We start from the raw sequence: 25548 nt of genomic DNA on the forward strand, positions 1-25548 counted from the left end.
CTTCATTCTAATTTGTGTTGTACAGTTATCTCATTCTTAACTTAATTTTTTATATTTTATTTTATTCTATTCCTTCCTGGTTAAATTTACCCCTTTTTTATTTTTTCATATTTATTTATTTATTTCCTATCTTATTCATAGCCTTTTTTTTTTTTTTTTTTTTTTTTTTTTTAAGGTCACGAGCAGTTGTCCAAGCATTTCACTGCATATCGTACTGTGTATGACTGTGTATGTGACAAATAAAATTTGATTTGATTTTTGATTTGATTTGAAATATGTAGGACTGCTTTGTTCAATTTGTGCAATATCTCTAAAATTATAAATATCCTGTGTTCGAGTGATAGTGAAAAACTAGTTCATGGATTTATTACTTCTAGGCTGGACTACTGTAAATCATTATTATCAGGAAGTCCTAAAAACTCCCTGAAAAGCCTTCAGTTAATCCAAAGTACTGACAGGGACTAGAATATTGGCTTCTCTTCATTGGCTCCCTGTTACATCCAGAATTCAAAATTCTGCTCCTCGCATACAAGGTCTCAAATAATCAGGCCCCATCTTATTTTAATGACCTTATAGTACCACATCACCCTATTAGAGCACTTCACACTCACACTATTTAAAAGTATTTAAATGTAGAATGGGAGGCAGAGCCTTCAGTTTTCAGGCCCCTCCTCTTTGGAACCAATATCCATCTCTATTTTTAAGATTAGTCTCCAAACTTCCTTTTTGATAAAGCATATATTTAGGGCTGGATCATATGAACTGATGTAGATGCCTGTTGTCTGTTCTAAAACTATAGTCGCAAAAGCACAGACTGTTCAATAATCAGTGCTTTAACTTACATAAGCCCTGTCTTTTCACACAGGCTGACCTTTGGATACATCAGACACTTTATTCACTGTAGTCTTTTTAATTTTACTTAGAAATGTAAAAATTATTTTCGTAGAGCAGCAGTTGAAATGTTATGAAGAGTACTACGGAGGCTCTATTCAAAATCTGTTAGCCTATTTGGCCACTCAAAACACATTTGAAAAAGAAAATAAATTTTTAGAATTTCAGCCTCAAAAAAGCCCTAAAATTTATTTGAACCCAAATCATTATTTTTTTCCTAAACCTAACTGATTCTGTAGCCAACAAACTTCCCCCTGTGGTTTACGGTTAGGAACTTGAACCTAGAAAACTGAAAATATGTGAATATAAAGTCAACTGAATCATGTTAGCACTGAAGGAAGCTGCAGGAAAGGTTTCTGGCAAAAAGATCGTACCCTTCTAACAGCACCTTTACCTGGTTACTTTGTGTGATAAATCATAAAATTTTAATTGCTGAAAGCATTTCTGTCATGCAACAATGACGAAAAGGTCCCAGTCTTTCTTCCATTTCCTTTTTAACACTAAAATATATTTGAAGTGCCATAAGTCCAAGAACCTACAAGCAGCACACATGAATAAATTTTTTGAAATGTAGAAACCACAAAAAAGGAAGCACTGTCAGACCAGTTCTCCCCCAGTTTTATTGTTTAGTATTATATAATTTACAGATTTATAATAAATAACATAATTAGAAATACTGAAAAACCACCATTGCATTATATATGTTTTGTCGACATATATTAAAAAATATTCATTTAATTACATTATGATTACTGTCATGTAAACTTTTCACCACAATCAAATGGTTCATTCCCTGGCGTCTCATGTGTCTCCTCAGACTTCCCTCTCGCGTGAATCTTTCTCCACAAATGCTACAGTGGAAAGGTTTTTCTCCAGAGTGGACTCTCATGTGTGTCTTCAGATTTGTGCTTTGGTTAAATTTTTGTCCACAAATATCACAACCAAAAGGTTTCTCCCCTGTGTGGACTCTTTTGTGGATTTTCAGATTTCCTTCTCTGTTAAATGTTTTGCCACACAAGTCACAACCAAATGGTCTTTCTCCTGTGTGAACGCTCATGTGAGTTTTGTAATGAATCCTCTGCGTAAATCTTTTACTACAAATGCTACATTTGAATGGTTTTTCTCCTGTGTGGACACTCTTATGTCTTTTCAGATCCCCAGGCTGTGAAAATCTTTTACTGCAAAGACCACAACCAAATGGTTTCTCCCCCGTGTGAATCCGCATATGCGTCTTGAGATTTGTGTTACGGTTAAATTTTTGTCCACAAACACCACAGCTAAATGGTTTATCTCCCGTGTGGACTCTCATATGTCTGTTAAGGTTGTATTGATGTCTAAATATTTTTTCACAAATGTTACAGCGGAATGGTTTCTCTCCTGTGTGGATTCTCATGTGGGTCTTTAGATGTGCGTTTTGATTAAATCTTTGTCCACAAGTATCACAGCCAAATGGTTTATCTTCTGTTTGGATTCCTTCTAAATCAGTTCGGTTCACTTTTAAGCATTTCTTATTAGCTAAACAGCATGAAGACCTTCTCCCTGAACTACTGATCACATGTTTCTGAAGAGACCGTTTACACTTTACACCTGAATCAAGAGCCCTGCTGTCCTTCCAACCATTGCTACTGACTTCAGTTTCTGGTCCAGAGTCTGTCAAAGGCTCCTGCCAATCATCATCATCATCATCAATACTGACTTCAGTTTCACAAGAGTCAGAAACTTTTCCATCAGTATTTTCTTTTAAATGACCAGACTGGTTTTTGTCAGGGTCTGGCTCTCCACAGTCCCCTCCATCAGTTTCTGACTTTATTTGTTTGTCTAAGCAGCTGCTTGGAGGCTCGGAATCATTGTTGTCTTGATTAAGTTGCGAGCAGTAACGTTTCTCTTCATCATCTTCACTCTTCACTCGAATTGCAGTGACTGGAAACCTGGTGATATCAGTTTCCTGCAGCCCATTAAAGTGCTCTCTCTCACGACAGGTGATGAGTTCCTTCTGTTCTGCCTTTATCTGGTAGAGGTCTGAGTCCTGCTGGTCCACAAAGGGGCTCAAGGGAAACTCCTCTTTAATCAGGAACGTCTGCTGACCATCTGCAGGGAACCCAAAAACACAAATGTCCATACACTGGAGTATTTAGCATGTGTGGGTTCTTTTATTTTATCTACAATATTTACTGCATTCTTCCTGTCACTCATCTGGCTATTTGCCTGTCCTCCCCAACTGATCTGTACAGCTTGACATGGCTTCAGTTTAAAAAAAAAGAAGTCTATTTTAAGCAAATGGAACAGCGTGTCAGTTCTGGGATGTTTGTGAAACACATCTGTTGGAACGAGAAGCATCATCCTGGCCGTGTCAGAGCCAGAATGTCATGCAGCTGCAGACAGTGTATTTTTGGAGTAAATCACCACTGTCAGAAAATCCCTAATCCTTTGGAAGAAAGCACAATTACCTGCTATACACTATTGTGAAAATAATGCGTTTTGATAGCCCATACGAGTTATATGTTAATACGCTAAAACAAATGCACATGAATGTGCTTCACTTACCTTCTCTGTTCAAAACTTGTGTCGGCACCAGTTCTGAAGCAGCTGATTGTGTCACGAGTGCCATCAAACTACGACATCTTGGTTCATTTGGTCGAAGGCTCTTAATTCCTGTGTGGATGCTCCTGTGTCTTTTCAAAATTCCTGGTTGTGAAAATCTTTTATTGCAAATATCACAGCTGTATGGTTTCGCTCCTGTGTGAACTTTCATGTGTCTCTTTAGGTTTCTCTTACAGATAAATCTTTTACCACAGACATCACAACCAACCAGTCTCTCCCCAGTGTGGACCCTCATATGTCTCTTAAAATGCATCCTCTGTGTAAATTTTTTGCCACACATACTACAGTTAAAGGGTTTCTCTCCTGTGTGGACAATCTTGTGTCTTTTCAGGTCCCACCGTTGTGAAAATGTTTTATTACAAACAGCACAACTAAATGGTTTCTTTCCTGTGTGGATTTTCAAATGTCTATAGAGATTATACTGATGTCTAAATGTTTTTTCACAAACGTTACAGCTAAATGGTTTCTTGCCTGTGTGAACTCTAACGTGTGTTGTAAGATTTGCTTCTCTCTTAAATTTTTGTCCACAGACATCACAATCAAACAGTTTCTCTTCTTTGTGGCCCGCCATCTGTGAATGTGGATTTTGCGTCATTTTAAAACATTTTTTATTTGTCCTTTTTCCCAAGTGACTTGTCACATGTCTCTGAAGAGTTTGCCTATAAAAGAAATGTTTACCACAGTCAGAGCAGTTGAAGGATGTGTTGGCACTGTTAAATTCCAGATCTTCATTTTTGCCTGACTCAAGTGTCCTGCTCTTCTTTCTACCATCATCACTGTCTTCAGTTTCAGGTTTCTGCAATTTATCACCAAAGCTGACTTCCATCTCAAGAGAATCAGGACTCGGTTGTGGGTTTGGGTCAGTGGCTGATCCTGGTCCTCCACAGTCCTCTCCATCAGTTTCTGTTTTCATTTGTTTATTTGAGCAGCTGGTCAGAGGCCTTTGATGAAGCTGCAAGGAGTCAGGTTTCTCATCATCATCTTCACTCTTCACAGGACTAATTGGAAACCTGGTGATATCAGCCTCAACCACGCCATCAAACTGTTCTCCCTCATGTACCTCATTTTTGTGATGAAGGTCTGTGTCCTGCTGGTCCAGACTGGGACTCCAGCGAACCTCTTCTTTAACTGGCAACAGCTGCTGATGATCTGAAAATTTTCCATTCATAGCAGACGATGGTGTGGCACTTCTCTCATAGCTGAATAAAGAAAAACAAAAGGATATGTCTTAAATAACACAGTCACATACCATTTATTTTCATTATGATTTATACTAAAAGGAACAGTGAGATGAGATGATGAGATAGCATTTATTTGTCAGTTGCAGGTCTTTTCCCCACAACCGAGATGACAGACCTTGCCGACCGTACATACAATACACAAACATCACATTGGGGAGACAGGTCAGGCTCATGTGTGCAAAAAACAAGAATAAATAACAATCACGGACAGATAAAAAGACACACACTGTGAATGTACAGCATCAGTTTTGTGTCTGATATGAAGGAAAGTCCACACATATAGAGATCTGTGCTTTGTCACTTCAGGACTGTGTCAGTAAAATAAAACATGAAACATCTTTTGGGGAAATTGCATTTTTTTTTTTTTTTGCATGACTCTGAATGTGTTTTTGGAAAAGCTTTTTTTTTTTAAAGGAGAAGAAAATAGAAAATAAGTTATATTAGTGCAGTGGTTCCCAAACTTTTTTTGCTAGGCCCCCCTTTGTTTTACAAGAAAAATGTTCGCTTTTTTTCACGTCACGCTGTGCGCCACGCCGCGGGGGACCTGCTTTGCTTTTAGTTATGAACAAGAACCCAAAATACTTAAACCCTACTTTCCTGCTAAATGAAATTATGCTGCTTTTGGACTTCCGACATGTTTGTCTATAAACCTCCTGAGCTGAAAACTGGCCCCAATCAGTCCTTCATATGAAAGTTATTGTCGCAGCTGATGCTGAACAGGCTGAGCACAAAATCTTCAAAATTAAAAACTGGCTCCAATCTGCCCTTTATACCAGAGTCACTTCACCTCACACTGATACACATACCCGAGAAAAGCAGCATGACGCATTTACACCTGTTACACCCCAAGTCTGAGTTTAAACTTTTGGAGCATCGTACGTACAATCTGCATCCCAACGGGGTTAAGATATTTCCCCCATAGGTAGCAGAGGTTACCTGTCCAGCAGAAAACACGCAAGTTCAGCGTCAGTCTGGAAACATTTGTCCCTCTTCAGTGCTTTCCACCTGGGGAAGGCAGCACCGATGTTCACCCTGCCTTCCTGCGGCAGCCCCTCCACATTTACTTCCGCATCTTCGTGTTTTGGCTTCATTGGCGGCTCAGATTCGCGCTCCAGTGAGTTTATTAAACGCTGAGATCCTCCATTTGTCAGCTTGTGGCACCTCAAAATTCACAGAACACAACACGGTTCGCAAAAAACATAGCGAGGGATGGGCATGGTCTCCATAACGTCTCCATAAGCTACATGCCAGTGAGTCCGATCTTTGTTTTGTTCCCCCTTGCAACTCAGTACAAGAAAACGAAGGTTCCTACACTGGTTTCTCAACTCATTCAAGCCTCCTTTTTTCTCTCTAAACTTTAACTTAAGTAAAAGCCGCAATCTTACTGAAATAGATTAAGAGTACTAAAGATTTAGACAAATATAATTAAAGTATGTGAAGCAATCATACTCATTATACAGAATAATAAACATTATAATAAGATAAGATAAGATAAGATAAGATAAGATAAGATAAGATAAGATAAGATAACATAAGATAACATAACATAACATAACATAACATAACATAACATAACATAACATAACATAACATAACACTGAGCCAGAGGCAGGGTACACCTTTGACGGATCACCAGTCTGTCGCAGGGCTAACACAGAGAGATTCACATTCACAGTCACCACAACCACAGCTGTGGTTCTGAGTAGGCGACCATATGCCATATGGCTGAGAGCGGCTGGCCCAGGTTCAGGTCTGTTCTGCAGCCCTTTGCTATGTGTCTTCACTATTACTATCCAATAGAGCAAAAGTAAAAAGATTCTGTCGTATCCTCTGCTAACTCCAATCCTAGCTGGGACTCTTTTTTCTAGGATGGATCCTCTGAGTTAATTTGTTTTTGTATCTTAAGACATCATTTTCAGTGTTTCTATACAATCTCTCATTGTTGAATCATTTTGGAGATAGTCTAATTAAGTGGAGAAATATCAATGAAGGGTAAGAAAGTAGTTGATAAGTTGATAAGAATACAATTTTTATTACGAACATACATACTGACAAAAAATACAGACAAAAAGCAAGTTCAAAATCACTGATAACAGATAGTTATTAGCAAGCAAAAAAACCCAAACATATTTAACCCTAAAGGGGATAGCTACTTAATACCGGAAGCATTACTTTAAAATAACAAAAAGAACACACAGGGACTGTAGACACACAAGCAGGCTGTGATATGTCATTAAGGATATAAAACTGCTTAAAAACTGGGCGTTTGTAAATTCTTCAAGCAGCTTCATGCATCTGTTAAACTGACCTTCTCGCTGTGAGGCAGGAAATACGACCCAAACGCAGGAGTCATACATGGGGAGGAATGAAACTCAAAACGGCAGCTTTATTGAAGGAGCATACTAACGCAGCAAACGCCGTTTCCGTAGTGTAGTGGTTATCACGTTCGTCTTACACGCGAAAGGTCCCCGGTCTGAAACCGGGTGGAAACATGCTTCTTTGCTTATGCGTCCTGATATAAAAGTGTCTGACTGCAGGCACTGCTTAAACTTGTGGGCTTCTACTGCTGTTTACCTGTCATACCTGCTGCGAATCGCAGCTTGACGTGACCTTGGCAGCACTTCAGAGGTCCTCGTTAGTATAGTGGACAGTATCTCCGCCTGTCATGTGGAAGACCGGGGTTCGATTCCCCGACGGGGAGTGAGCAGTTTCCTTTTCTGCTCTGCCTTTTACCTGCAATGACCACGCACACCTTAATCGCACACCAGATCCTAGTCAATCTAATAATCTAGTCCTATAATGGGCTTGAAGAAACATGAATTCCACCTGTGCGCTCACAAGTCAAAAAGGTCTTCTCAGAAAGAGCTCCCATCAGAAGAGATGCTAGTCTAAGAGAACTATGCTTGTCCAGCGTTTTCTCTGTTTTACGTGCGTCCCTACTAACAAATAAGTTTCTTGGTTTTGTCTTCTGTAGATTGTGTGCTAGCCAAACAAAGGACATCAAAGAGCTTGTCAACCAGAAGATCAGCTCCCATGACAAGAGATGCTATCTTGAGATCACAATTTGCATTGTCAATACAGCCATAAGTGGGGGAGTGCTTGAAAAATGACACAAATGGGAGTTCCCTCCTTCTCAATAGTCCTACATGATCTGTCATAAAAGTCCACAAATGTAAGAAAGCAGTGAAATGCTCCTTTAATTACTATAGCTTGCACAAGCTCCGTTTCCGTAGTGTAGTGGTTATCACGTTCGCCTTACACGCGAAAGGTCCCCGGTCCGAAACCGGGCGGAAACATGCTTCTTTGCTTATGCGTCCTGATATAAAAGTGTCTGACTGCAGGCATTGCTTGAACTTGTGGGCTTCTACTGCTGTTTGGGACACAGACGAGAGAAAGTACTCAAATCTGGTACAGGTCTCTGACATCTGTAACCTTTGGATGCTCGTCTTGCTAAAGAGTTGTCTATGGCTCAAATTTCTGCAAACTCCACAGACTTCACACAAATCAACACATCTCCAGTCGCTATATTTCCTGAAGATGGAGGCACAGACTAAGCTCTTGGAAATGAGTGGCTCTAGGTGGCCTGCACAGGACTTGGGCCTATTTTCAGCCAATGCACAAGGCAATGAAAGAAATGGGCGCTTTAGGCAACAGTTCTGCTGCCAGAGGTTCTGGGGTTTCCTAGGGCAGCATATGTTGAGCTGTGCTTGCTTTAGTGAACTCCTAAATGTCCAAAGTTTAAGTGAGCCTAACATCGAGACTACAGTTCAGACTCCTTGCTAGAGTGCGTCTGTCTCTTCTCCATGGCTCCTTTTACTTCAAGGCCATGAAAGGAACATGCCACCAGATTTGTCAGATTGCGAGATTACTCAGTGAGACACATTGGAAAGCCAAACAAGCTGTCTTTCGGGGTTTCCGTAGTGTAGTGGTTATCACGTTCGCCTCACACGCGAAAGGTCCCCGGTCCGAAACCGGGCGGAAACATGGGTCTTTTCCTTCTTTGGTCAAAAGTGAATTGATGTTCACTCTTTAGACAACTCTGCTTGTCCAGCATTTTCTCTGTTTTATTTGCATCCCTATTGAGAATTAAGTCTCTTGGTTTCGTCTTCTGTAGGTTGTGTGCTAGCCAAACAGAGGACAAGAGCTTGTCAACAAGAAGATCGGGGCCTTCGGAGGTGGCAACAGGATTAGAAGTGAGAAGAGTGCAAGAGGAAAAGTTGACTTGAGTCAAGGTGGCTAATGAACAATACAGCAGGAAGCTGAAGTGGAAAGTGCAGCAGAAGAGCATGAGCGAGGTTTGGTGCAGCATGAAGACCATGTGCAGATGAGATCAACCAACATAAGAGGAGTGGAATTGACTGGGCTACTAACTTGCTCTTTAACTGACTAGACTCTTATTCCAGCGTGTGCTAATGCTAATGTACCTGTGGAGCAAAGTGCTAGAAAGCCAAATGAGGTTCCACTGAGACTTGAACTCAGATCGCTGGATTCAGAGTCCAGAGTGCTAACCATTACACCATGGAACCCTGCCTGAAGTGCAGAAAAGCTCTGTGTCAAACTGGCATAAAAGTGTAGTTCCTGGTAAACTGATGGGGATTTCTACAAGGCCAGCCAAATTTTACCTGTCATACCTGCTGCGAATCGCAGCTTGACGTGACCTTGGCAGCACTTCAGAGGTCCTCGTTAGTATAGTGGACAGAATCTCCGCCTGTCACGCGGAAGACCGGGGTTCGATTCCCCGACGGGGAGTGAGCAGTTTCCTTTTCTGCTCTGCCTTTTACCTGCAATGACCACGCACACCTTAATCGCACACCAGATCCTAGTCAATCTAATAATCTAGTCCTATAATGGGCTTGAAGAAACATGAATTCCACCTGTGCGCTCACAAGTCAAAAAGGTCTTCTCAGAAAGAGCTCCCATCAGAAGAGATGCTAGTCTAAGAGAACTATGCTTGTCCAGCGTTTTCTCTGTTTTACGTGCGTCCCTACTAACAAATAAGTTTCTTGGTTTTGTCTTCTGTAGATTGTGTGCTAGCCAAACAAAGGACATCAAAGAGCTTGTCAACCAGAAGATCAGCTCCCATGACAAGAGATGCTATCTTGAGATCACAATTTGCATTGTCAATACAGCCATAAGTGGGGGAGTGCTTGAAAAATGACACAAATGGGAGTTCCCTCCTTCTCAATAGTCCTACATGATCTGTCATCAAAGTCCACAAATGTAAGAAAGCATTGAAATGCTCCTTTAATTACTACAGGGTACGCAAGCTCCGTTTCCGTAGTGTAGTAGTTATCACGTTCGCCTTACACGTGCAAGGTCCCCGGTCCGAAACCGGGCGGAAACATGCTTCTTTGCTTATGCGTCCTGATATAAAAGTGTCTGACTGCAGGCATTGCTTGAACTTGTGGGCTTCTACTGCTGTTTGGGACACAGACGAGAGAAAGTACTCAAATCTGGTACAGTTCTCTGACATCTGTAACCTTTGGATGCTCGTCTTGCTAAAGAGTTGTCTATGGCTCAAATTTCTGCAAACTCCACAGACTTCACACAAATCAACACATCTCCAGTCGCTATATTTCCTGAAGATGGAGGCACAGACTAAGCTCTTGGAAATGAGTGGCTCTAGGTGGCCTGCACAGGACTTGGGCCTATTTTCAGCCAATGCACAAGGCAATGAAAGAAATGGGCGCTTTAGGCAACAGTTCTGCTGCCAGAGGTTCTGGGGTTTCCTAGGACAGCATATGTTGAGCTGTGCTTGCTTTAGTGAACTCCTAAATGTCCAAAGTTTAAGTGAGCCTAACATCGAGACTACAGTTCAGACTCCTTGCTAGAGTGCGTCTGTCTCTTCTCCATGGCTCCTTTTACTTCAAGGCCATGAAAGGAACATGCCACCAGATTTGTCAGATTGCGAGATTACTCAGTGAGACACATTGGAAAGCCAAACAAGCTGTCTTTCGGGGTTTCCGTAGTGTAGTGGTTATCACGTTCGCCTCACACGTGACACATGTTTCCGCCCGGGCGGAAACATGGGTCTTTTCCTTCTTTGGTCAAAAGGGAATTGATGTTCACTCTTTAGACAACTCTGCTTGTCCAGCATTTTCTCTGTTTTATTTGCATCCCTATTGAGAATTAAGTCTCTTGGTTTCGTCTTCTGTAGGTTGTGTGCTAGCCAAACAGAGGACAAGAGCTTGTCAACAAGAAGATCGGGGCCTTCGGAGGTGGCAACAGGATTAGAAGTGAGAAGAGTGCAAGAGGAAAAGTTGACTTGAGTCAAGGTGGCTAATGAACAATACAGCAGGAAGCTGAAGTGGAAAGTGCAGCAGAAGAGCATGAGCGAGGTTTGGTGCAGCATGAAGACCATGTGCAGATGAGATCAACCAACATAAGAGGAGTGGAATTGACTGGGCTACTAACTTGCTCTTTAACTGACTAGACTCTTATTCCAGCGTGTGCTAATGCTAATGTACCTGTGGAGCAAAGTGCTAGAAAGCCAAATGAGGTTCCACTGAGACTTGAACTCAGATCGCTGGATTCAGAGTCCAGAGTGCTAACCATTACACCATGGAACCCTGCCTGAAGCGCAGAAAAGCTCTGTGTCAAACTGGCATAAAAGTGTAGTTCCTGGTAAACTGATGGGGATTTCTACAAGGCCAGCCAAATTTTACCTGTCATACCTGCTGCGAATCGCAGCTTGACGTGACCTTGGCAGCACTTCAGAGGTCCTCGTTAGTATAGTGGACAGTATCTCCGCCTGTCACGCGGAAGACTGGGGTTCGATTCCCCGACGGGGAGTGAGCAGTTTCCTTTTCTGCTCTGCCTTTTACCTGCAATGACCACGCACACCTTAATCGCACACCAGATCCTAGTCAATCTAATAATCTAGTCCTATAATGGGCTTGAAGAAACATGAATTCCACCTGTGCGCTCACAAGTCAAAAAGGTCTTCTCAGAAAGAGCTCCCATCAGAAGAGATGCTAGTCTAAGAGAACTATGCTTGTCCAGCGTTTTCTCTGTTTTACGTGCGTCCCTACTAACAAATAAGTTTCTTGGTTTTGTCTTCTGTAGATTGTGTGCTAGCCAAACAAAGGACATCAAAGAGCTTGTCAACCAGAAGATCAGCTCCCATGACAAGAGATGCTATCTTGAGATCACAATTTGCATTGTCAATACAGCCATAAGTGGGGGAGTGCTTGAAAAATGACACAAATGGGAGTTCCCTCCTTCTCAATAGTCCTACATGATCTGTCATAAAAGTCCACAAATGTAAGAAAGCAGTGAAATGCTCCTTTAATTACTATAGCTTGCACAAGCTCCGTTTCCGTAGTGTAGTGGTTATCACGTTCGCCTTACACGCGAAAGGTCCCCGGTCCGAAACCGGGCGGAAACATGCTTCTTTGCTTATGCGTCCTGATATAAAAGTGTCTGACTGCAGGCATTGCTTGAACTTGTGGGCTTCTACTGCTGTTTGGGACACAGACGAGAGAAAGTACTCAAATCTGGTACAGTTCTCTGACATCTGTAACCTTTGGATGCTCGTCTTGCTAAAGAGTTGTCTATGGCTCAAATTTCTGCAAACTCCACAGACTTCACACAAATCAACACATCTCCAGTCGCTATATTTCCTGAAGATGGAGGCACAGACTAAGCTCTTGGAAATGAGTGGCTCTAGGTGGCCTGCACAGGACTTGGGCCTATTTTCAGCCAATGCACAAGGCAATGAAAGAAATGGGCGCTTTAGGCAACAGTTCTGCTGCCAGAGGTTCTGGGGTTTCCTAGGACAGCATATGTTGAGCTGTGCTTGCTTTAGTGAACTCCTAAATGTCCAAAGTTTAAGTGAGCCTAACATCGAGACTACAGTTCAGACTCCTTGCTAGAGTGCGTCTGTCTCTTCTCCATGGCTCCTTTTACTTCAAGGCCATGAAAGGAACATGCCACCAGATTTGTCAGATTGCGAGATTACTCAGTGAGACACATTGGAAAGCCAAACAAGCTGTCTTTCGGGGTTTCCGTAGTGTAGTGGTTATCACGTTCGCCTCACACGTGACACATGTTTCCGCCCGGGCGGAAACATGGGTCTTTTCCTTCTTTGGTCAAAAGGGAATTGATGTTCACTCTTTAGACAACTCTGCTTGTCCAGCATTTTCTCTGTTTTATTTGCATCCCTATTGAGAATTAAGTCTCTTGGTTTCGTCTTCTGTAGGTTGTGTGCTAGCCAAACAGAGGACAAGAGCTTGTCAACAAGAAGATCGGGGCCTTCGGAGGTGGCAACAGGATTAGAAGTGAGAAGAGTGCAAGAGGAAAAGTTGACTTGAGTCAAGGTGGCTAATGAACAATACAGCAGGAAGCTGAAGTGGAAAGTGCAGCAGAAGAGCATGAGCGAGGTTTGGTGCAGCATGAAGACCATGTGCAGATGAGATCAACCAACATAAGAGGAGTGGAATTGACTGGGCTACTAACTTGCTCTTTAACTGACTAGACTCTTATTCCAGCGTGTGCTAATGCTAATGTACCTGTGGAGCAAAGTGCTAGAAAGCCAAATGAGGTTCCACTGAGACTTGAACTCAGATCGCTGGATTCAGAGTCCAGAGTGCTAACCATTACACCATGGAACCCTGCCTGAAGCGCAGAAAAGCTCTGTGTCAAACTGGCATAAAAGTGTAGTTCCTGGTAAACTGATGGGGATTTCTACAAGGCCAGCCAAATTTTACCTGTCATACCTGCTGCGAATCGCAGCTTGACGTGACCTTGGCAGCACTTCAGAGGTCCTCGTTAGTATAGTGGACAGTATCTCCGCCTGTCACGCGGAAGACCGGGGTTCGATTCCCCGACGGGGAGTGAGCAGTTTCCTTTTCTGCTCTGCCTTTTACCTGCAATGACCACGCACACCTTAATCGCACACCAGATCCTAGTCAATCTAATAATCTAGTCCTATAATGGGCTTGAAGAAACATGAATTCCACCTGTGCGCTCACAAGTCAAAAAGGTCTTCTCAGAAAGAGCTCCCATCAGAAGAGATGCTAGTCTAAGAGAACTATGCTTGTCCAGCGTTTTCTCTGTTTTACGTGCGTCCCTACTAACAAATAAGTTTCTTGGTTTTGTCTTCTGTAGATTGTGTGCTAGCCAAACAAAGGACATCAAAGAGCTTGTCAACCAGAAGATCAGCTCCCATGACAAGAGATGCTATCTTGAGATCACAATTTGCATTGTCAATACAGCCATAAGTGGGGGAGTGCTTGAAAAATGACACAAATGGGAGTTCCCTCCTTCTCAATAGTCCTACATGATCTGTCATAAAAGTCCACAAATGTAAGAAAGCAGTGAAATGCTCCTTTAATTACTATAGCTTGCACAAGCTCCGTTTCCGTAGTGTAGTGGTTATCACGTTCGCCTTACACGCGAAAGGTCCCCGGTCCGAAACCGGGCGGAAACATGCTTCTTTGCTTATGCGTCCTGATATAAAAGTGTCTGACTGCAGGCATTGCTTGAACTTGTGGGCTTCTACTGCTGTTTGGGACACAGACGAGAGAAAGTACTCAAATCTGGTACAGGTCTCTGACATCTGTAACCTTTGGATGCTCGTCTTGCTAAAGAGTTGTCTATGGCTCAAATTTCTGCAAACTCCACAGACTTCACACAAATCAACACATCTCCAGTCGCTATATTTCCTGAAGATGGAGGCACAGACTAAGCTCTTGGAAATGAGTGGCTCTAGGTGGCCTGCACAGGACTTGGGCCTATTTTCAGCCAATGCACAAGGCAATGAAAGAAATGGGCGCTTTAGGCAACAGTTCTGCTGCCAGAGGTTCTGGGGTTTCCTAGGGCAGCATATGTTGAGCTGTGCTTGCTTTAGTGAACTCCTAAATGTCCAAAGTTTAAGTGAGCCTAACATCGAGACTACAGTTCAGACTCCTTGCTAGAGTGCGTCTGTCTCTTCTCCATGGCTCCTTTTACTTCAAGGCCATGAAAGGAACATGCCACCAGATTTGTCAGATTGCGAGATTACTCAGTGAGACACATTGGAAAGCCAAACAAGCTGTCTTTCGGGGTTTCCGTAGTGTAGTGGTTATCACGTTCGCCTCACACGCGGAAGGTCCCCGGTCCGAAACCGGGCGGAAACATGGGTCTTTTCCTTCTTTGGTCAAAAGGGAATTGATGTTCACTCTTTAGACAACTCTGCTTGTCCAGCATTTTCTCTGTTTTATTTGCATCCCTATTGAGAATTAAGTCTCTTGGTTTCGTCTTCTGTAGGTTGTGTGCTAGCCAAACAGAGGACAAGAGCTTGTCAACAAGAAGATCGGGGCCTTCGGAGGTGGCAACAGGATTAGAAGTGAGAAGAGTGCAAGAGGAAAAGTTGACTTGAGTCAAGGTGGCTAATGAACAATACAGCAGGAAGCTGAAGTGGAAAGTGCAGCAGAAGAGCATGAGCGAGGTTTGGTGCAGCATGAAGACCATGTGCAGATGAGATCAACCAACATAAGAGGAGTGGAATTGACTGGGCTACTAACTTGCTCTTTAACTGACTAGACTCTTATTCCAGCGTGTGCTAATGCTAATGTACCTGTGGAGCAAAGTGCTAGAAAGCCAAATGAGGTTCCACTGAGACTTGAACTCAGATCGCTGGATTCAGAGTCCAGAGTGCTAACCATTACACCATGGAACCCTGCCTGAAGTGCAGAAAAGCTCTGTGTCAAACTGGCATAAAAGTGTAGTTCCTGGTAAACTGATGGGGATTTCTACAAGGCCAGCCAAATTTTACCTGTCATACCTGCTGCGAATCGCAGCTTGACGTGACCTTGGCAGCACTTCAGAGGTCCTCGTTAGTATAGTGGACAGTATCTCCGCCTGTCACGCGGAAGACCGGGGTTCGATTCCCCGACGGGGAGTGAGCAGTTTCCTTTTCTGCTCTGCCTTTTACCTGCAATGACCACGCACACCTTAATCGCACACCAGATCCTAGTCAATCTAATAATCTAGTCCTATAATGGGCTTGAAGAAACATGAATTCCACCTGTGCGCTCACAAGTCAAAAAGGTCTTCTCAGAAAGAGCTCCCATCAGAAGAGATGCTAGTCTAAGAGAACTATGCTTGTCCAGCGTTTTCTCTGTTTTACGTGCGTCCCTACTAACAAATAAGTTTCTTGGTTTTGTCTTCTGTAGATTGTGTGCTAGCCAAACAAAGGACATCAAAGAGCTTGTCAACCAGAAGATCAGCTCCCATGACAAGAGATGCTATCTTGAGATCACAATTTGCATTGTCAATACAGCCATAAGTGGGGGAGTGCTTGAAAAATGACACAAATGGGAGTTCCCTCCTTCTCAATAGTCCTACATGATCTGTCATCAAAGTCCACAAATGTAAGAAAGCATTGAAATGCTCCTTTAATTACTACAGGGTACGCAAGCTCCGTTTCCGTAGTGTAGTAGTTATCACGTTCGCCTTACACGTGCAAGGTCCCCGGTCCGAAACCGGGCGGAAACATGCTTCTTTGCTTATGCGTCCTGATATAAAAGTGTCTGACTGCAGGCATTGCTTGAACTTGTGGGCTTCTACTGCTGTTTGGGACACAGACGAGAGAAAGTACTCAAATCTGGTACAGTTCTCTGACATCTGTAACCTTTGGATGCTCGTCTTGCTAAAGAGTTGTCTATGGCTCAAATTTCTGCAAACTCCACAGACTTCACACAAATCAACACATCTCCAGTCGCTATATTTCCTGAAGATGGAGGCACAGACTAAGCTCTTGGAAATGAGTGGCTCTAGGTGGCCTGCACAGGACTTGGGCCTATTTTCAGCCAATGCACAAGGCAATGAAAGAAATGGGCGCTTTAGGCAACAGTTCTGCTGCCAGAGGTTCTGGGGTTTCCTAGGGCAGCATATGTTGAGCTGTGCTTGCTTTAGTGAACTCCTAAATGTCCAAAGTTTAAGTGAGCCTAACATCGAGACTACAGTTCAGACTCCTTGCTAGAGTGCGTCTGTCTCTTCTCCATGGCTCCTTTTACTTCAAGGCCATGAAAGGAACATGCCACCAGATTTGTCAGATTGCGAGATTACTCAGTGAGACACATTGGAAAGCCAAACAAGCTGTCTTTCGGGGTTTCCGTAGTGTAGTGGTTATCACGTTCGCCTCACACGCGAAAGGTCCCCGGTCCGAAACCGGGCGGAAACATGGGTCTTTTCCTTCTTTGGTCAAAAGGGAATTGATGTTCACTCTTTAGACAACTCTGCTTGTCCAGCATTTTCTCTGTTTTATTTGCATCCCTATTGAGAATTAAGTCTCTTGGTTTCGTCTTCTGTAGGTTGTGTGCTAGCCAAACAGAGGACAAGAGCTTGTCAACAAGAAGATCGGGGCCTTCGGAGGTGGCAACAGGATTAGAAGTGAGAAGAGTGCAAGAGGAAAAGTTGACTTGAGTCAAGGTGGCTAATGAACAATACAGCAGGAAGCTGAAGTGGAAAGTGCAGCAGAAGAGCATGAGCGAGGTTTGGTGCAGCATGAAGACCATGTGCAGATGAGATCAACCAACATAAGAGGAGTGGAATTGACTGGGCTACTAACTTGCTCTTTAACTGACTAGACTCTTATTCCAGCGTGTGCTAATGCTAATGTACCTGTGGAGCAAAGTGCTAGAAAGCCAAATGAGGTTCCACTGAGACTTGAACTCAGATCGCTGGATTCAGAGTCCAGAGTGCTAACCATTACACCATGGAACCCTGCCTGAAGTGCAGAAAAGCTCTGTGTCAAACTGGCATAAAAGTGTAGTTCCTGGTAAACTGATGGGGATTTCTACAAGGCCAGCCAAATTTTACCTGTCATACCTGCTGCGAATCGCAGCTTGACGTGACCTTGGCAGCACTTCAGAGGTCCTCGTTAGTATAGTGGACAGTATCTCCGCCTGTCACGCGGAAGACCGGGGTTCGATTCCCCGACGGGAAGTGAGCAGTTTCCTTTTCTGCTCTGCCTTTTACCTGCAATGACCACGCACACCTTAATCGCACACCAGATCCTAGTCAATCTAATAATCTAGTCCTATAATGGGCTTGAAGAAACATGAATTCCACCTGTGCGCTCACAAGTCAAAAAGGTCTTCTCAGAAAGAGCTCCCATCAGAAGAGATGCTAGTCTAAAAGAACTATGCTTGTCCAGCGTTTTCTCTGTTTTACGTGCGTCCCTACTAACAAATAAGTTTATTGGTTTTGTCTTCTGTAGATTGTGTGCTAGCCAAACAAAGGACATCAAAGAGCTTGTCAACCAGAAGATCAGCTCCCATGACAAGAGATGCTATCTTGAGATCACAATTTGCATTGTCAATACAGCCATAAGTGGGGGAGTGCTTGAAAAATGACACAAATGGGAGTTCCCTCCTTCTCAATAGTCCTACATGATCTGTCATAAAAGTCCACAAATGTAAGAAAGCATTGAAATGCTCCTTTAATTACTACAGGGTACGCAAGCTCCGTTTCCGTAGTGTAGTAGTTATCACGTTCGCCTTACACGTGCAAGGTCCCCGGTCCGAAACCGGGCGGAAACATGCTTCTTTGCTTATGCGTCCTGATATAAAAGTGTCTGACTGCAGGCATTGCTTGAACTTGTGGGCTTCTACTGCTGTTTGGGACACAGACAAGAGAAAGTACTCAAATCTGGTACAGTTCTCTGACATCTGTAACCTTTGGATGCTCGTCTTGCTAAAGAGTTGTCTATGGCTCAAATTTCTGCAAACTCCACAGACTTCACACAAATCAACACATCTCCAGTCGCTATATTTCCTGAAGATGGAGGCACAGACTAAGCTCTTGGAAATGAGTGGCTCTAGGTGGCCTGCACAGGACTTGGGCCTATTTTCAGCCAATGCACAAGGCAATGAAAGAAATGGGCGCTTTAGGCAACAGTTCTGCTGCCAGAGGTTCTGGGGTTTCCTAGGGCAGCATATGTTGAGCTGTGCTTGCTTTAGTGAACTCCTAAATGTCCAAAGTTTAAGTGAGCCTAACATCGAGACTACAGTTCAGACTCCTTGCTAGAGTGCGTCTGTCTCTTCTCCATGGCTCCTTTTACTTCAAGGCCATGAAAGGAACATGCCACCAGATTTGTCAGATTGCGAGATTACTCAGTGAGACACATTGGAAAGCCAAACAAGCTGTCTTTCGGGGTTTCCGTAGTGTAGTGGTTATCACGTTCGCCTCACACGCGAAAGGTCCCCGGTCCGAAACCGGGCGGAAACATGGGTCTTTTCCTTCTTTGGTCAAAAGGGAATTGATGTTCACTCTTTAGACAACTCTGCTTGTCCAGCATTTTCTCTGTTTTATTTGCATCCCTATTGAGAATTAAGTCTCTTGGTTTCGTCTTCTGTAGGTTGTGTGCTAGCCAAACAGAGGACAAGAGCTTGTCAACAAGAAGATCGGGGCCTTCGGAGGTGGCAACAGGATTAGAAGTGAGAAGAGTGCAAGAGGAAAAGTTGACTTGAGTCAAGGTGGCTAATGAACAATACAGCAGGAAGCTGAAGTGGAAAGTGCAGCAGAAGAGCATGAGCGAGGTTTGGTGCAGCATGAAGACCATGTGCAGATGAGATCAACCAACATAAGAGGAGTGGAATTGACTGGGCTACTAACTTGCTCTTTAACTGACTAGACTCTTATTCCAGCGTGTGCTAATGCTAATGTACCTGTGGAGCAAAGTGCTAGAAAGCCAAATGAGGTTCCACTGAGACTTGAACTCAGATCGCTGGATTCAGAGTCCAGAGTGCTAACCATTACACCATAGAACCCTGCCTGAAGCGCAGAAAAGCTCTGTGTCAAACTGGCATAAAAGTGTAGTTCCTGGTAAACTGATGGGGATTTCTACAAGGCCAGCCAAATTTTACCTGTCATACCTGCTGCGAATCGCAGCTTGACGTGACCTTGGCAGCACTTCAGAGGTCCTCGTTAGTATAGTGGACAGTATCTCCGCCTGTCACGCGGAAGACCGGGGTTCGATTCCCCGACGGGGAGTGAGCAGTTTCCTTTTCTGCTCTGCCTTTTACCTGCAATGACCACGCACACCTTAATCGCACACCAGATCCTAGTCAATCTAATAATCTAGTCCTATAATGGGCTTGAAGAAACATGAATTCCACCTGTGCGCTCACAAGTCAAAAAGGTCTTCTCAGAAAGAGCTCCCATCAGAAGAGATGCTAGTCTAAGAGAACTATGCTTGTCCAGCGTTTTCTCTGTTTTACGTGCGTCCCTACTAACAAATAAGTTTCTTGGTTTTGTCTTCTGTAGATTGTGTGCTAGCCAAACAAAGGACATCAAAGAGCTTGTCAACCAGAAGATCAGCTCCCATGACAAGAGATGCTATCTTGAGATCACAATTTGCATTGTCAATACAGCCATAAGTGGGGGAGTGCTTGAAAAATGAAACAAATGGGAGTTCCCTCCTTCTCAATAGTCCTGCATGATCTGTCATAAAAGTCCACAAATGTAAGAAAGCAGTGAAATGCTCCTTTAATTACTATAGCTTGCACAAGCTCCGTTTCCGTAGTGTAGTGGTTATCACGTTCGCCTTACACGCGAAAGGTCCCCGGTCCGAAACCGGGCGGAAACATGCTTCTTTGCTTATGCGTCCTGATATAAAAGTGTCTGACTGCAGGCATTGCTTGAACTTGTGGGCTTCTACTGCTGTTTGGGACACAGATGAGAGAAAGTACTCAAATCTGGTACAGTTCTCTGACATCTGTAACCTTTGGATGCTCGTCTTGCTAAAGAGTTGTCTATGGCTCAAATTTCTGCAAACTCCACAGACTTCACACAAATCAACACATCTCCAGTCGCTATATTTCCTGAAGATGGAGGCACAGACTAAGCTCTTGGAAATGAGTGGCTCTAGGTGGCCTGCACAGGACTTGGGCCTATTTTCAGCCAATGCACAAGGCAATGAAAGAAATGGGCGCTTTAGGCAACAGTTCTGCTGCCAGAGGTTCTGGGGTTTCCTAGGGCAGCATATGTTGAGCTGTGCTTGCTTTAGTGAACTCCTAAATGTCCAAAGTTTAAGTGAGCCTAACATCGAGACTACAGTTCAGACTCCTTGCTAGAGTGCGTCTGTCTCTTCTCCATGGCTCCTTTTACTTCAAGGCCATGAAAGGAACATGCCACCAGATTTGTCAGATTGCGAGATTACTCAGTGAGACACATTGGAAAGCCAAACAAGCTGTCTTTCGGGGTTTCAGTAGTGTAGCGGTTATCACGTTCGCCTCACACGCGAAAGGTCCCCGGTCCGAAACCGGGCGGAAACATGGGTCTTTTCCTTCTTTGGTCAAAAGGGAATTGATGTTCACTCTTTAGACAACTCTGCTTGTCCAGCATTTTCTCTGTTTTATTTGCATCCCTATTGAGAATTAAGTCTCTTGGTTTCGTCTTCTGTAGGTTGTGTGCTAGCCAAACAGAGGACAAGAGCTTGTCAACAAGAAGATCGGGGCCTTCGGAGGTGGCAACAGGATTAGAAGTGAGAAGAGTGCAAGAGGAAAAGTTGACTTGAGTCAAGGTGGCTAATGAACAATACAGCAGGAAGCTGAAGTGGAAAGTGCAGCAGAAGAGCATGAGCGAGGTTTGGTGCAGCATGAAGACCATGTGCAGATGAGATCAACCAACATAAGAGGAGTGGAATTGACTGGGCTACTAACTTGCTCTTTAACTGACTAGACTCTTATTCCAGCGTGTGCTAATGCTAATGTACCTGTGGAGCAAAGTGCTAGAAAGCCAAATGAGGTTCCACTGAGACTTGAACTCAGATCACTGGATTCAGAGTCCAGAGTGCTAACCATTACACCATGGAACCCTGCCTGAAGCGCAGAAAAGCTCTGTGTCAAACTGGCATAAAAGTGTAGTTCCTGGTAAACTGATGGGGATTTCTACAAGGCCAGCCATATTTTACCTGTCATACCTGCTGCGAATCGCAGCTTGACGTGACCTTGGCAGCACTTCAGAGGTCCTCGTTAGTATAGTGGACAGTATCTCTGCCTGTCACGCGGAAGACCGGGGTTCGATTCCCCGACGGGGAGTGAGCAGCTTCCTTTTCTGCTCTGCCTTTTACCTGCAATGACCACGCACACCTTAATCGCACACCAGATCCTAGTCAATCTAATAATCTAGTCCTATAATGGGCTTGAAGAAACATGAATTCCACCTGTGCGCTCACAAGTCAAAAAGGTCTTCTCAGAAAGAGCTCCCATCAGAAGAGATGCTAGTCTAAGAGAACTATGCTTGTCCAGCGTTTTCTCTGTTTTACGTGCGTCCCTACTAACAAATAAGTTTCTTGGTTTTGTCTTCTGTAGATTGTGTGCTAGCCAAACAAAGGACATCAAAGAGCTTGTCAACCAGAAGATCAGCTCCCATGACAAGAGATGCTATCTTGAGATCACAATTTGCATTGTCAATACAGCCATAAGTGGGGGAGTGCTTGAAAAATGACACAAATGGGAGTTCCCTCCTTCTCAATAGTCCTACATGATCTGTCATAAAAGTCCACAAATGTAAGAAAGCATTGAAATGCTCCTTTAATTACTATAGTTTGCACAAGCTCCGTTTCCGTAGTGTAGTGGTTATCACGTTCGCCTTACACGCGAAAGGTCCCCGGTCCGAAACCGGGCGAAAACATGCTTCTTTGCTTATGCGTCCTGATATAAAAGTGTCTGACTGCAGGCATTGCTTGAACTTGTGGGCTTCTACTGCTGTTTGGGACACAGACGAGAGAAAGTACTCAAATCTGGTACAGGTCTCTGACATCTGTAACCTTTGCATGCTCATCTTGCTAAAGAGTTGTCTATGGCTCAAATTTCTGCAAACTCCACAGACTTCACACAAATCAACACATCTCCAGTCGCTATATTTCCTGAAGATGGAGGCACAGACTAAGCTCTTGGAAATGAGTGGCTCTAGGTGGCCTGCACAGGACTTGGGCCTATTTTCAGCCAATGCACAAGGCAATGAAAGAAATGGGCGCTTTAGGCAACAGTTCTGCTGCCAGAGGTTCTGGGGTTTCCTAGGGCAGCATATGTTGAGCTGTGCTTGCTTTAGTGAACTCCTAAATGTCCAAAGTTTAAGTGAGCCTAACATCGAGACTACAGTTCAGACTCCTTGCTAGAGTGCGTCTGTCTCTTCTCCATGGCTCCTTTTACTTCAAGGCCATGAAAGGAACATGCCACCAGATTTGTCAGATTGCGAGATTACTCAGTGAGACACATTGGAAAGCCAAACAAGCCGTCTTTCGGGGTTTCCGTAGTGTAGTGGTTATCACGTTCGCCTCACACGTGAAAGGTCCCCGGTCCGAAACCGGGCGGAAACATGGGTCTTTTCCTTCTTTGGTCAAAAGGGAATTGATGTTCACTCTTTAGACAACTCTGCTTGTCCAGCATTTTCTCTGTTTTATTTGCATCCCTATTGAGAATTAAGTCTCTTGGTTTTGTCTTCTGTAGGTTGTGTGCTAGCCAAACAGAGGACATCAAAGAGCTTGTCAACAAGAAGATCGGGGCCTTCGGAGGTGGCAACAGGATTAGAAGTGAGAAGAGTGCAAGAGGAAAAGTTGACTTGAGTCAAGGTGGCTAATGAACAATACAGCAGGAAGCTGAAGTGGAAAGTGCAGCAGAAGAGCATGAGCGAGGTTTGGTGCAGCATGAAGACCATGTGCAGATGAGATCAACCAACACAAGAGGAGTGGAATTGACTGGGCCACTAACTTGCTCTTTAACTGACTAGACTCTTATTCCAGCGTGTGCTAATGCTAATGTACCTGTGGAGCAAAGTGCTAGAAAGCCAAATGAGGTTCCACTGAGACTTGAACTCAGATCGCTGGATTCAGAGTCCAGAGTGCTAACCATTACACCATGGAACCCCGCCTGAAGTGTGGAAAAGCTCTGTGTCAAACTGGCATAAAAGTGTGGTTCCTGGTAAACTGATGGGGATTTCTACAAGGCCAGCCAAATTGTACCTCTCATACCTGCTGCGAATCGCAGCTTGACGTGACCTTGGCAGCACTTCAGAGGTCCTCGTTAGTATAGTGGACAGTATCTCCGCCTGTCACGCGGAAGACCGGGGTTCGATTCCCTGACGGGGAGTGAGCAGTTTCCTTCTCTGCTTTGCCTTTTACCTGCAATGACCACGCACACCTTAATCGCACACCAGATCCTAGTCAATCTAATAATCTAGTCCTATAATGGGCTTGAAGAAACATGAATTCCACCTGTGCGCTCACAAGTCAAAAAGGTCTTCTCAGAAACAGCTCCCATCAGAAGAGATGCTAGTCTAAGAGAACTATGCTTGTCCAGCGTTTTCTCTGTTTTACGTGCGTCCCTACTAACAAATAAGTTTCTTGGTTTTGTCTTCTGTAGATTGTGTGCTAGCCAAACAAAGGACATCAAAGAGCTTGTCAACCAGAAGATCAGCTCCCATGACAAGAGATGCTATCTTGAGATCACAATTTGCATTGTCAATACAGCCATAAGTGGGGGAGTGCTTGAAAAATGACACAAATGGGAGTTCCCTCCTTCTCAATAGTCCTACATGATCTGTCATAAAAGTCCACAAATGTAAGAAAGCATTGAAATGCTCCTTTAATTACTACAGGGTACGCAAGCTCAGTTTCCGTAGTGTAGTGGTTATCACGTTCGCCTTACACGCGAAAGGTCCCCGGTCCGAAACCGGGCGGAAACATGCTTCTTTGCTTATGCGTCCTGATATAAAAGTGTCTGACTGCAGGCATTGCTTGAACTTGTGGGCTTCTCCTGCTGTTTGGGACACAGACGAGAGAAAGTACTCAAATCTGGTACAGTTCTCTGACATCTGTAACCTTTGGATGCTCGTCTTGCTAAAGAGTTGTCTATGGCTCAAATTTCTGCAAACTCCACAGACTTCACACAAATCAACACATCTCCAGTCGCTATATTTCCTGAAGATGGAGGCACAGACTAAGCTCTTGGAAATGAGTGGCTCTAGGTGGCCTGCACAGGACTTGGGCCTATTTTCAGCCAATGCACAAGGCAATGAAACAAATGGGTGCTTTAGGCAACAGTTCTGCTGCCAGAGGTTCTGGGGTTTCCTAGGGCAGCATATGTTGAGCTGTGCTTGCTTTAGTGAACTCCTAAATGTCCAAAGTTTAAGTGAGCCTAACATCGAGACTACAGTTCAGACTCCTTGCTAGAGTGCGTCTGTCTCTTCTCCATGGCTCCTTTTACTTCAAGGCCATGATAGGAACATGCCACCAGATTTGTCAGATTGCGAGATTACTCAGTGAGACACATTGGAAAGCCAAACAAGCTGTCTTTCGGGGTTTCAGTAGTGTAGTGGTTATCACGTTCGCCTCACACGCGAAAGGTCCCCGGTCCGAAACCGGGCGGAAACATGGGTCTTTTCCTTCTTTGGTCAAAAGGGAATTGATGTTCACTCTTTAGACAACTCTGCTTGTCCAGCATTTTCTCTGTTTTATTTGCATCCCTATTGAGAATTAAGTCTCTTGGTTTTGTCTTCTGTAGGTTGTGTGCTAGCCAAACAGAGGACATCAAAGAGCTTGTCAACAAGAAGATCGGGGCCTTCGGAGGTGGCAACAGGATTAGAAGTGAGAAGAGTGCAAGAGGAAAAGTTGACTTGAGTCAAGGTGGCTAATGAACAATACAGCAGGAAGCTGAAGTGGAAAGTGCAGCAGAAGAGCATGAGCGAGGTTTGGTGCAGCATGAAGACCATGTGCAGATGAGATCAACCAACACAAGAGGAGTGGAATTGACTGGGCCACTAACTTGCTCTTTAACTGACTAGACTCTTATTCCAGCATGTGCTAATGCTAATGTACCTGTGGAGC

The 25548-nt window shown here is 43.9% G+C and overlaps 1 protein-coding gene and 31 non-coding genes across 33 annotated transcripts; 23 read left to right on the forward strand and 9 right to left on the reverse strand.

Moving 5' to 3' along the window:
* Window positions 1-1499: 1499 nt before the first annotated feature.
* Window positions 1500-5984, reverse strand: LOC102785400 (uncharacterized). Of its 2 annotated transcripts, XM_035908820.2 has the most exons (4): window positions 5670-5984; window positions 4553-4691; window positions 3436-4444; window positions 1500-2979 (listed from the first exon to the last, which is right to left on the reverse strand). In XM_035908820.2, the coding sequence occupies exons 1-4, from the start codon at window positions 5822-5824 to the stop codon at window positions 1622-1624; spliced, it is 2661 nt and encodes an 886-aa protein (XP_035764713.2). In that variant the 5' UTR covers window positions 5825-5984; the 3' UTR covers window positions 1500-1621. The 2 variants fall into 2 exon arrangements, with proteins under 2 accessions (XP_035764713.2, XP_006793327.3); XM_006793264.3 differs by having other exon boundaries at window positions 3436-4691.
* A 1168-nt stretch (window positions 5985-7152) lies between these two features.
* Window positions 7153-7225, forward strand: trnav-uac (transfer RNA valine (anticodon UAC)). Its single transcript has one exon. It is a non-coding gene; the product is annotated as a tRNA-Val (tRNA).
* Window positions 7226-7362: 137 nt separating this feature from the next.
* On the forward strand, window positions 7363-7434 carry trnad-guc (transfer RNA aspartic acid (anticodon GUC)). The gene has a single exon. It is a non-coding gene; the product is annotated as a tRNA-Asp (tRNA).
* Window positions 7435-7956: 522 nt separating this feature from the next.
* trnav-uac (transfer RNA valine (anticodon UAC)) lies at window positions 7957-8029 on the forward strand. Its single transcript has one exon. It is a non-coding gene; the product is annotated as a tRNA-Val (tRNA).
* A 615-nt stretch (window positions 8030-8644) lies between these two features.
* On the forward strand, window positions 8645-8717 carry trnav-cac (transfer RNA valine (anticodon CAC)). Its single transcript has one exon. It is a non-coding gene; the product is annotated as a tRNA-Val (tRNA).
* Window positions 8718-9187: 470 nt separating this feature from the next.
* trnaq-cug (transfer RNA glutamine (anticodon CUG)) lies at window positions 9188-9259 on the reverse strand. The gene has a single exon. It is a non-coding gene; the product is annotated as a tRNA-Gln (tRNA).
* Window positions 9260-9410: 151 nt separating this feature from the next.
* trnad-guc (transfer RNA aspartic acid (anticodon GUC)) lies at window positions 9411-9482 on the forward strand. Its single transcript has one exon. It is a non-coding gene; the product is annotated as a tRNA-Asp (tRNA).
* A 1748-nt stretch (window positions 9483-11230) lies between these two features.
* trnaq-cug (transfer RNA glutamine (anticodon CUG)) lies at window positions 11231-11302 on the reverse strand. The gene has a single exon. It is a non-coding gene; the product is annotated as a tRNA-Gln (tRNA).
* Window positions 11303-11453: 151 nt separating this feature from the next.
* On the forward strand, window positions 11454-11525 carry trnad-guc (transfer RNA aspartic acid (anticodon GUC)). The gene has a single exon. It is a non-coding gene; the product is annotated as a tRNA-Asp (tRNA).
* A 522-nt stretch (window positions 11526-12047) lies between these two features.
* Window positions 12048-12120, forward strand: trnav-uac (transfer RNA valine (anticodon UAC)). Its single transcript has one exon. It is a non-coding gene; the product is annotated as a tRNA-Val (tRNA).
* Window positions 12121-13273: 1153 nt separating this feature from the next.
* On the reverse strand, window positions 13274-13345 carry trnaq-cug (transfer RNA glutamine (anticodon CUG)). Its single transcript has one exon. It is a non-coding gene; the product is annotated as a tRNA-Gln (tRNA).
* A 151-nt stretch (window positions 13346-13496) lies between these two features.
* Window positions 13497-13568, forward strand: trnad-guc (transfer RNA aspartic acid (anticodon GUC)). Its single transcript has one exon. It is a non-coding gene; the product is annotated as a tRNA-Asp (tRNA).
* A 522-nt stretch (window positions 13569-14090) lies between these two features.
* Window positions 14091-14163, forward strand: trnav-uac (transfer RNA valine (anticodon UAC)). Its single transcript has one exon. It is a non-coding gene; the product is annotated as a tRNA-Val (tRNA).
* A 615-nt stretch (window positions 14164-14778) lies between these two features.
* Window positions 14779-14851, forward strand: trnav-cac (transfer RNA valine (anticodon CAC)). The gene has a single exon. It is a non-coding gene; the product is annotated as a tRNA-Val (tRNA).
* A 470-nt stretch (window positions 14852-15321) lies between these two features.
* trnaq-cug (transfer RNA glutamine (anticodon CUG)) lies at window positions 15322-15393 on the reverse strand. Its single transcript has one exon. It is a non-coding gene; the product is annotated as a tRNA-Gln (tRNA).
* Window positions 15394-15544: 151 nt separating this feature from the next.
* On the forward strand, window positions 15545-15616 carry trnad-guc (transfer RNA aspartic acid (anticodon GUC)). Its single transcript has one exon. It is a non-coding gene; the product is annotated as a tRNA-Asp (tRNA).
* Window positions 15617-16826: 1210 nt separating this feature from the next.
* On the forward strand, window positions 16827-16899 carry trnav-cac (transfer RNA valine (anticodon CAC)). The gene has a single exon. It is a non-coding gene; the product is annotated as a tRNA-Val (tRNA).
* A 470-nt stretch (window positions 16900-17369) lies between these two features.
* trnaq-cug (transfer RNA glutamine (anticodon CUG)) lies at window positions 17370-17441 on the reverse strand. The gene has a single exon. It is a non-coding gene; the product is annotated as a tRNA-Gln (tRNA).
* A 151-nt stretch (window positions 17442-17592) lies between these two features.
* trnad-guc (transfer RNA aspartic acid (anticodon GUC)) lies at window positions 17593-17664 on the forward strand. Its single transcript has one exon. It is a non-coding gene; the product is annotated as a tRNA-Asp (tRNA).
* Window positions 17665-18874: 1210 nt separating this feature from the next.
* trnav-cac (transfer RNA valine (anticodon CAC)) lies at window positions 18875-18947 on the forward strand. Its single transcript has one exon. It is a non-coding gene; the product is annotated as a tRNA-Val (tRNA).
* Window positions 18948-19417: 470 nt separating this feature from the next.
* trnaq-cug (transfer RNA glutamine (anticodon CUG)) lies at window positions 19418-19489 on the reverse strand. Its single transcript has one exon. It is a non-coding gene; the product is annotated as a tRNA-Gln (tRNA).
* A 151-nt stretch (window positions 19490-19640) lies between these two features.
* Window positions 19641-19712, forward strand: trnad-guc (transfer RNA aspartic acid (anticodon GUC)). The gene has a single exon. It is a non-coding gene; the product is annotated as a tRNA-Asp (tRNA).
* Window positions 19713-20234: 522 nt separating this feature from the next.
* On the forward strand, window positions 20235-20307 carry trnav-uac (transfer RNA valine (anticodon UAC)). Its single transcript has one exon. It is a non-coding gene; the product is annotated as a tRNA-Val (tRNA).
* Window positions 20308-20922: 615 nt separating this feature from the next.
* On the forward strand, window positions 20923-20995 carry trnav-cac (transfer RNA valine (anticodon CAC)). Its single transcript has one exon. It is a non-coding gene; the product is annotated as a tRNA-Val (tRNA).
* A 470-nt stretch (window positions 20996-21465) lies between these two features.
* Window positions 21466-21537, reverse strand: trnaq-cug (transfer RNA glutamine (anticodon CUG)). The gene has a single exon. It is a non-coding gene; the product is annotated as a tRNA-Gln (tRNA).
* A 151-nt stretch (window positions 21538-21688) lies between these two features.
* Window positions 21689-21760, forward strand: trnad-guc (transfer RNA aspartic acid (anticodon GUC)). Its single transcript has one exon. It is a non-coding gene; the product is annotated as a tRNA-Asp (tRNA).
* A 522-nt stretch (window positions 21761-22282) lies between these two features.
* On the forward strand, window positions 22283-22355 carry trnav-uac (transfer RNA valine (anticodon UAC)). The gene has a single exon. It is a non-coding gene; the product is annotated as a tRNA-Val (tRNA).
* Window positions 22356-22970: 615 nt separating this feature from the next.
* Window positions 22971-23043, forward strand: trnav-cac (transfer RNA valine (anticodon CAC)). Its single transcript has one exon. It is a non-coding gene; the product is annotated as a tRNA-Val (tRNA).
* Window positions 23044-23517: 474 nt separating this feature from the next.
* trnaq-cug (transfer RNA glutamine (anticodon CUG)) lies at window positions 23518-23589 on the reverse strand. Its single transcript has one exon. It is a non-coding gene; the product is annotated as a tRNA-Gln (tRNA).
* Window positions 23590-23740: 151 nt separating this feature from the next.
* On the forward strand, window positions 23741-23812 carry trnad-guc (transfer RNA aspartic acid (anticodon GUC)). Its single transcript has one exon. It is a non-coding gene; the product is annotated as a tRNA-Asp (tRNA).
* Window positions 23813-24334: 522 nt separating this feature from the next.
* Window positions 24335-24407, forward strand: trnav-uac (transfer RNA valine (anticodon UAC)). The gene has a single exon. It is a non-coding gene; the product is annotated as a tRNA-Val (tRNA).
* A 615-nt stretch (window positions 24408-25022) lies between these two features.
* trnav-cac (transfer RNA valine (anticodon CAC)) lies at window positions 25023-25095 on the forward strand. The gene has a single exon. It is a non-coding gene; the product is annotated as a tRNA-Val (tRNA).
* The last annotated feature ends 453 nt before the right edge of the window (window positions 25096-25548 follow it).

Source organism: Neolamprologus brichardi, chromosome 8 (genome assembly GCF_056152115.1).
Source record: "Neolamprologus brichardi isolate AB-2024 chromosome 8, ASM5615211v1, whole genome shotgun sequence".
Taxonomy (NCBI): Eukaryota; Metazoa; Chordata; class Actinopteri; order Cichliformes; family Cichlidae; genus Neolamprologus; species Neolamprologus brichardi.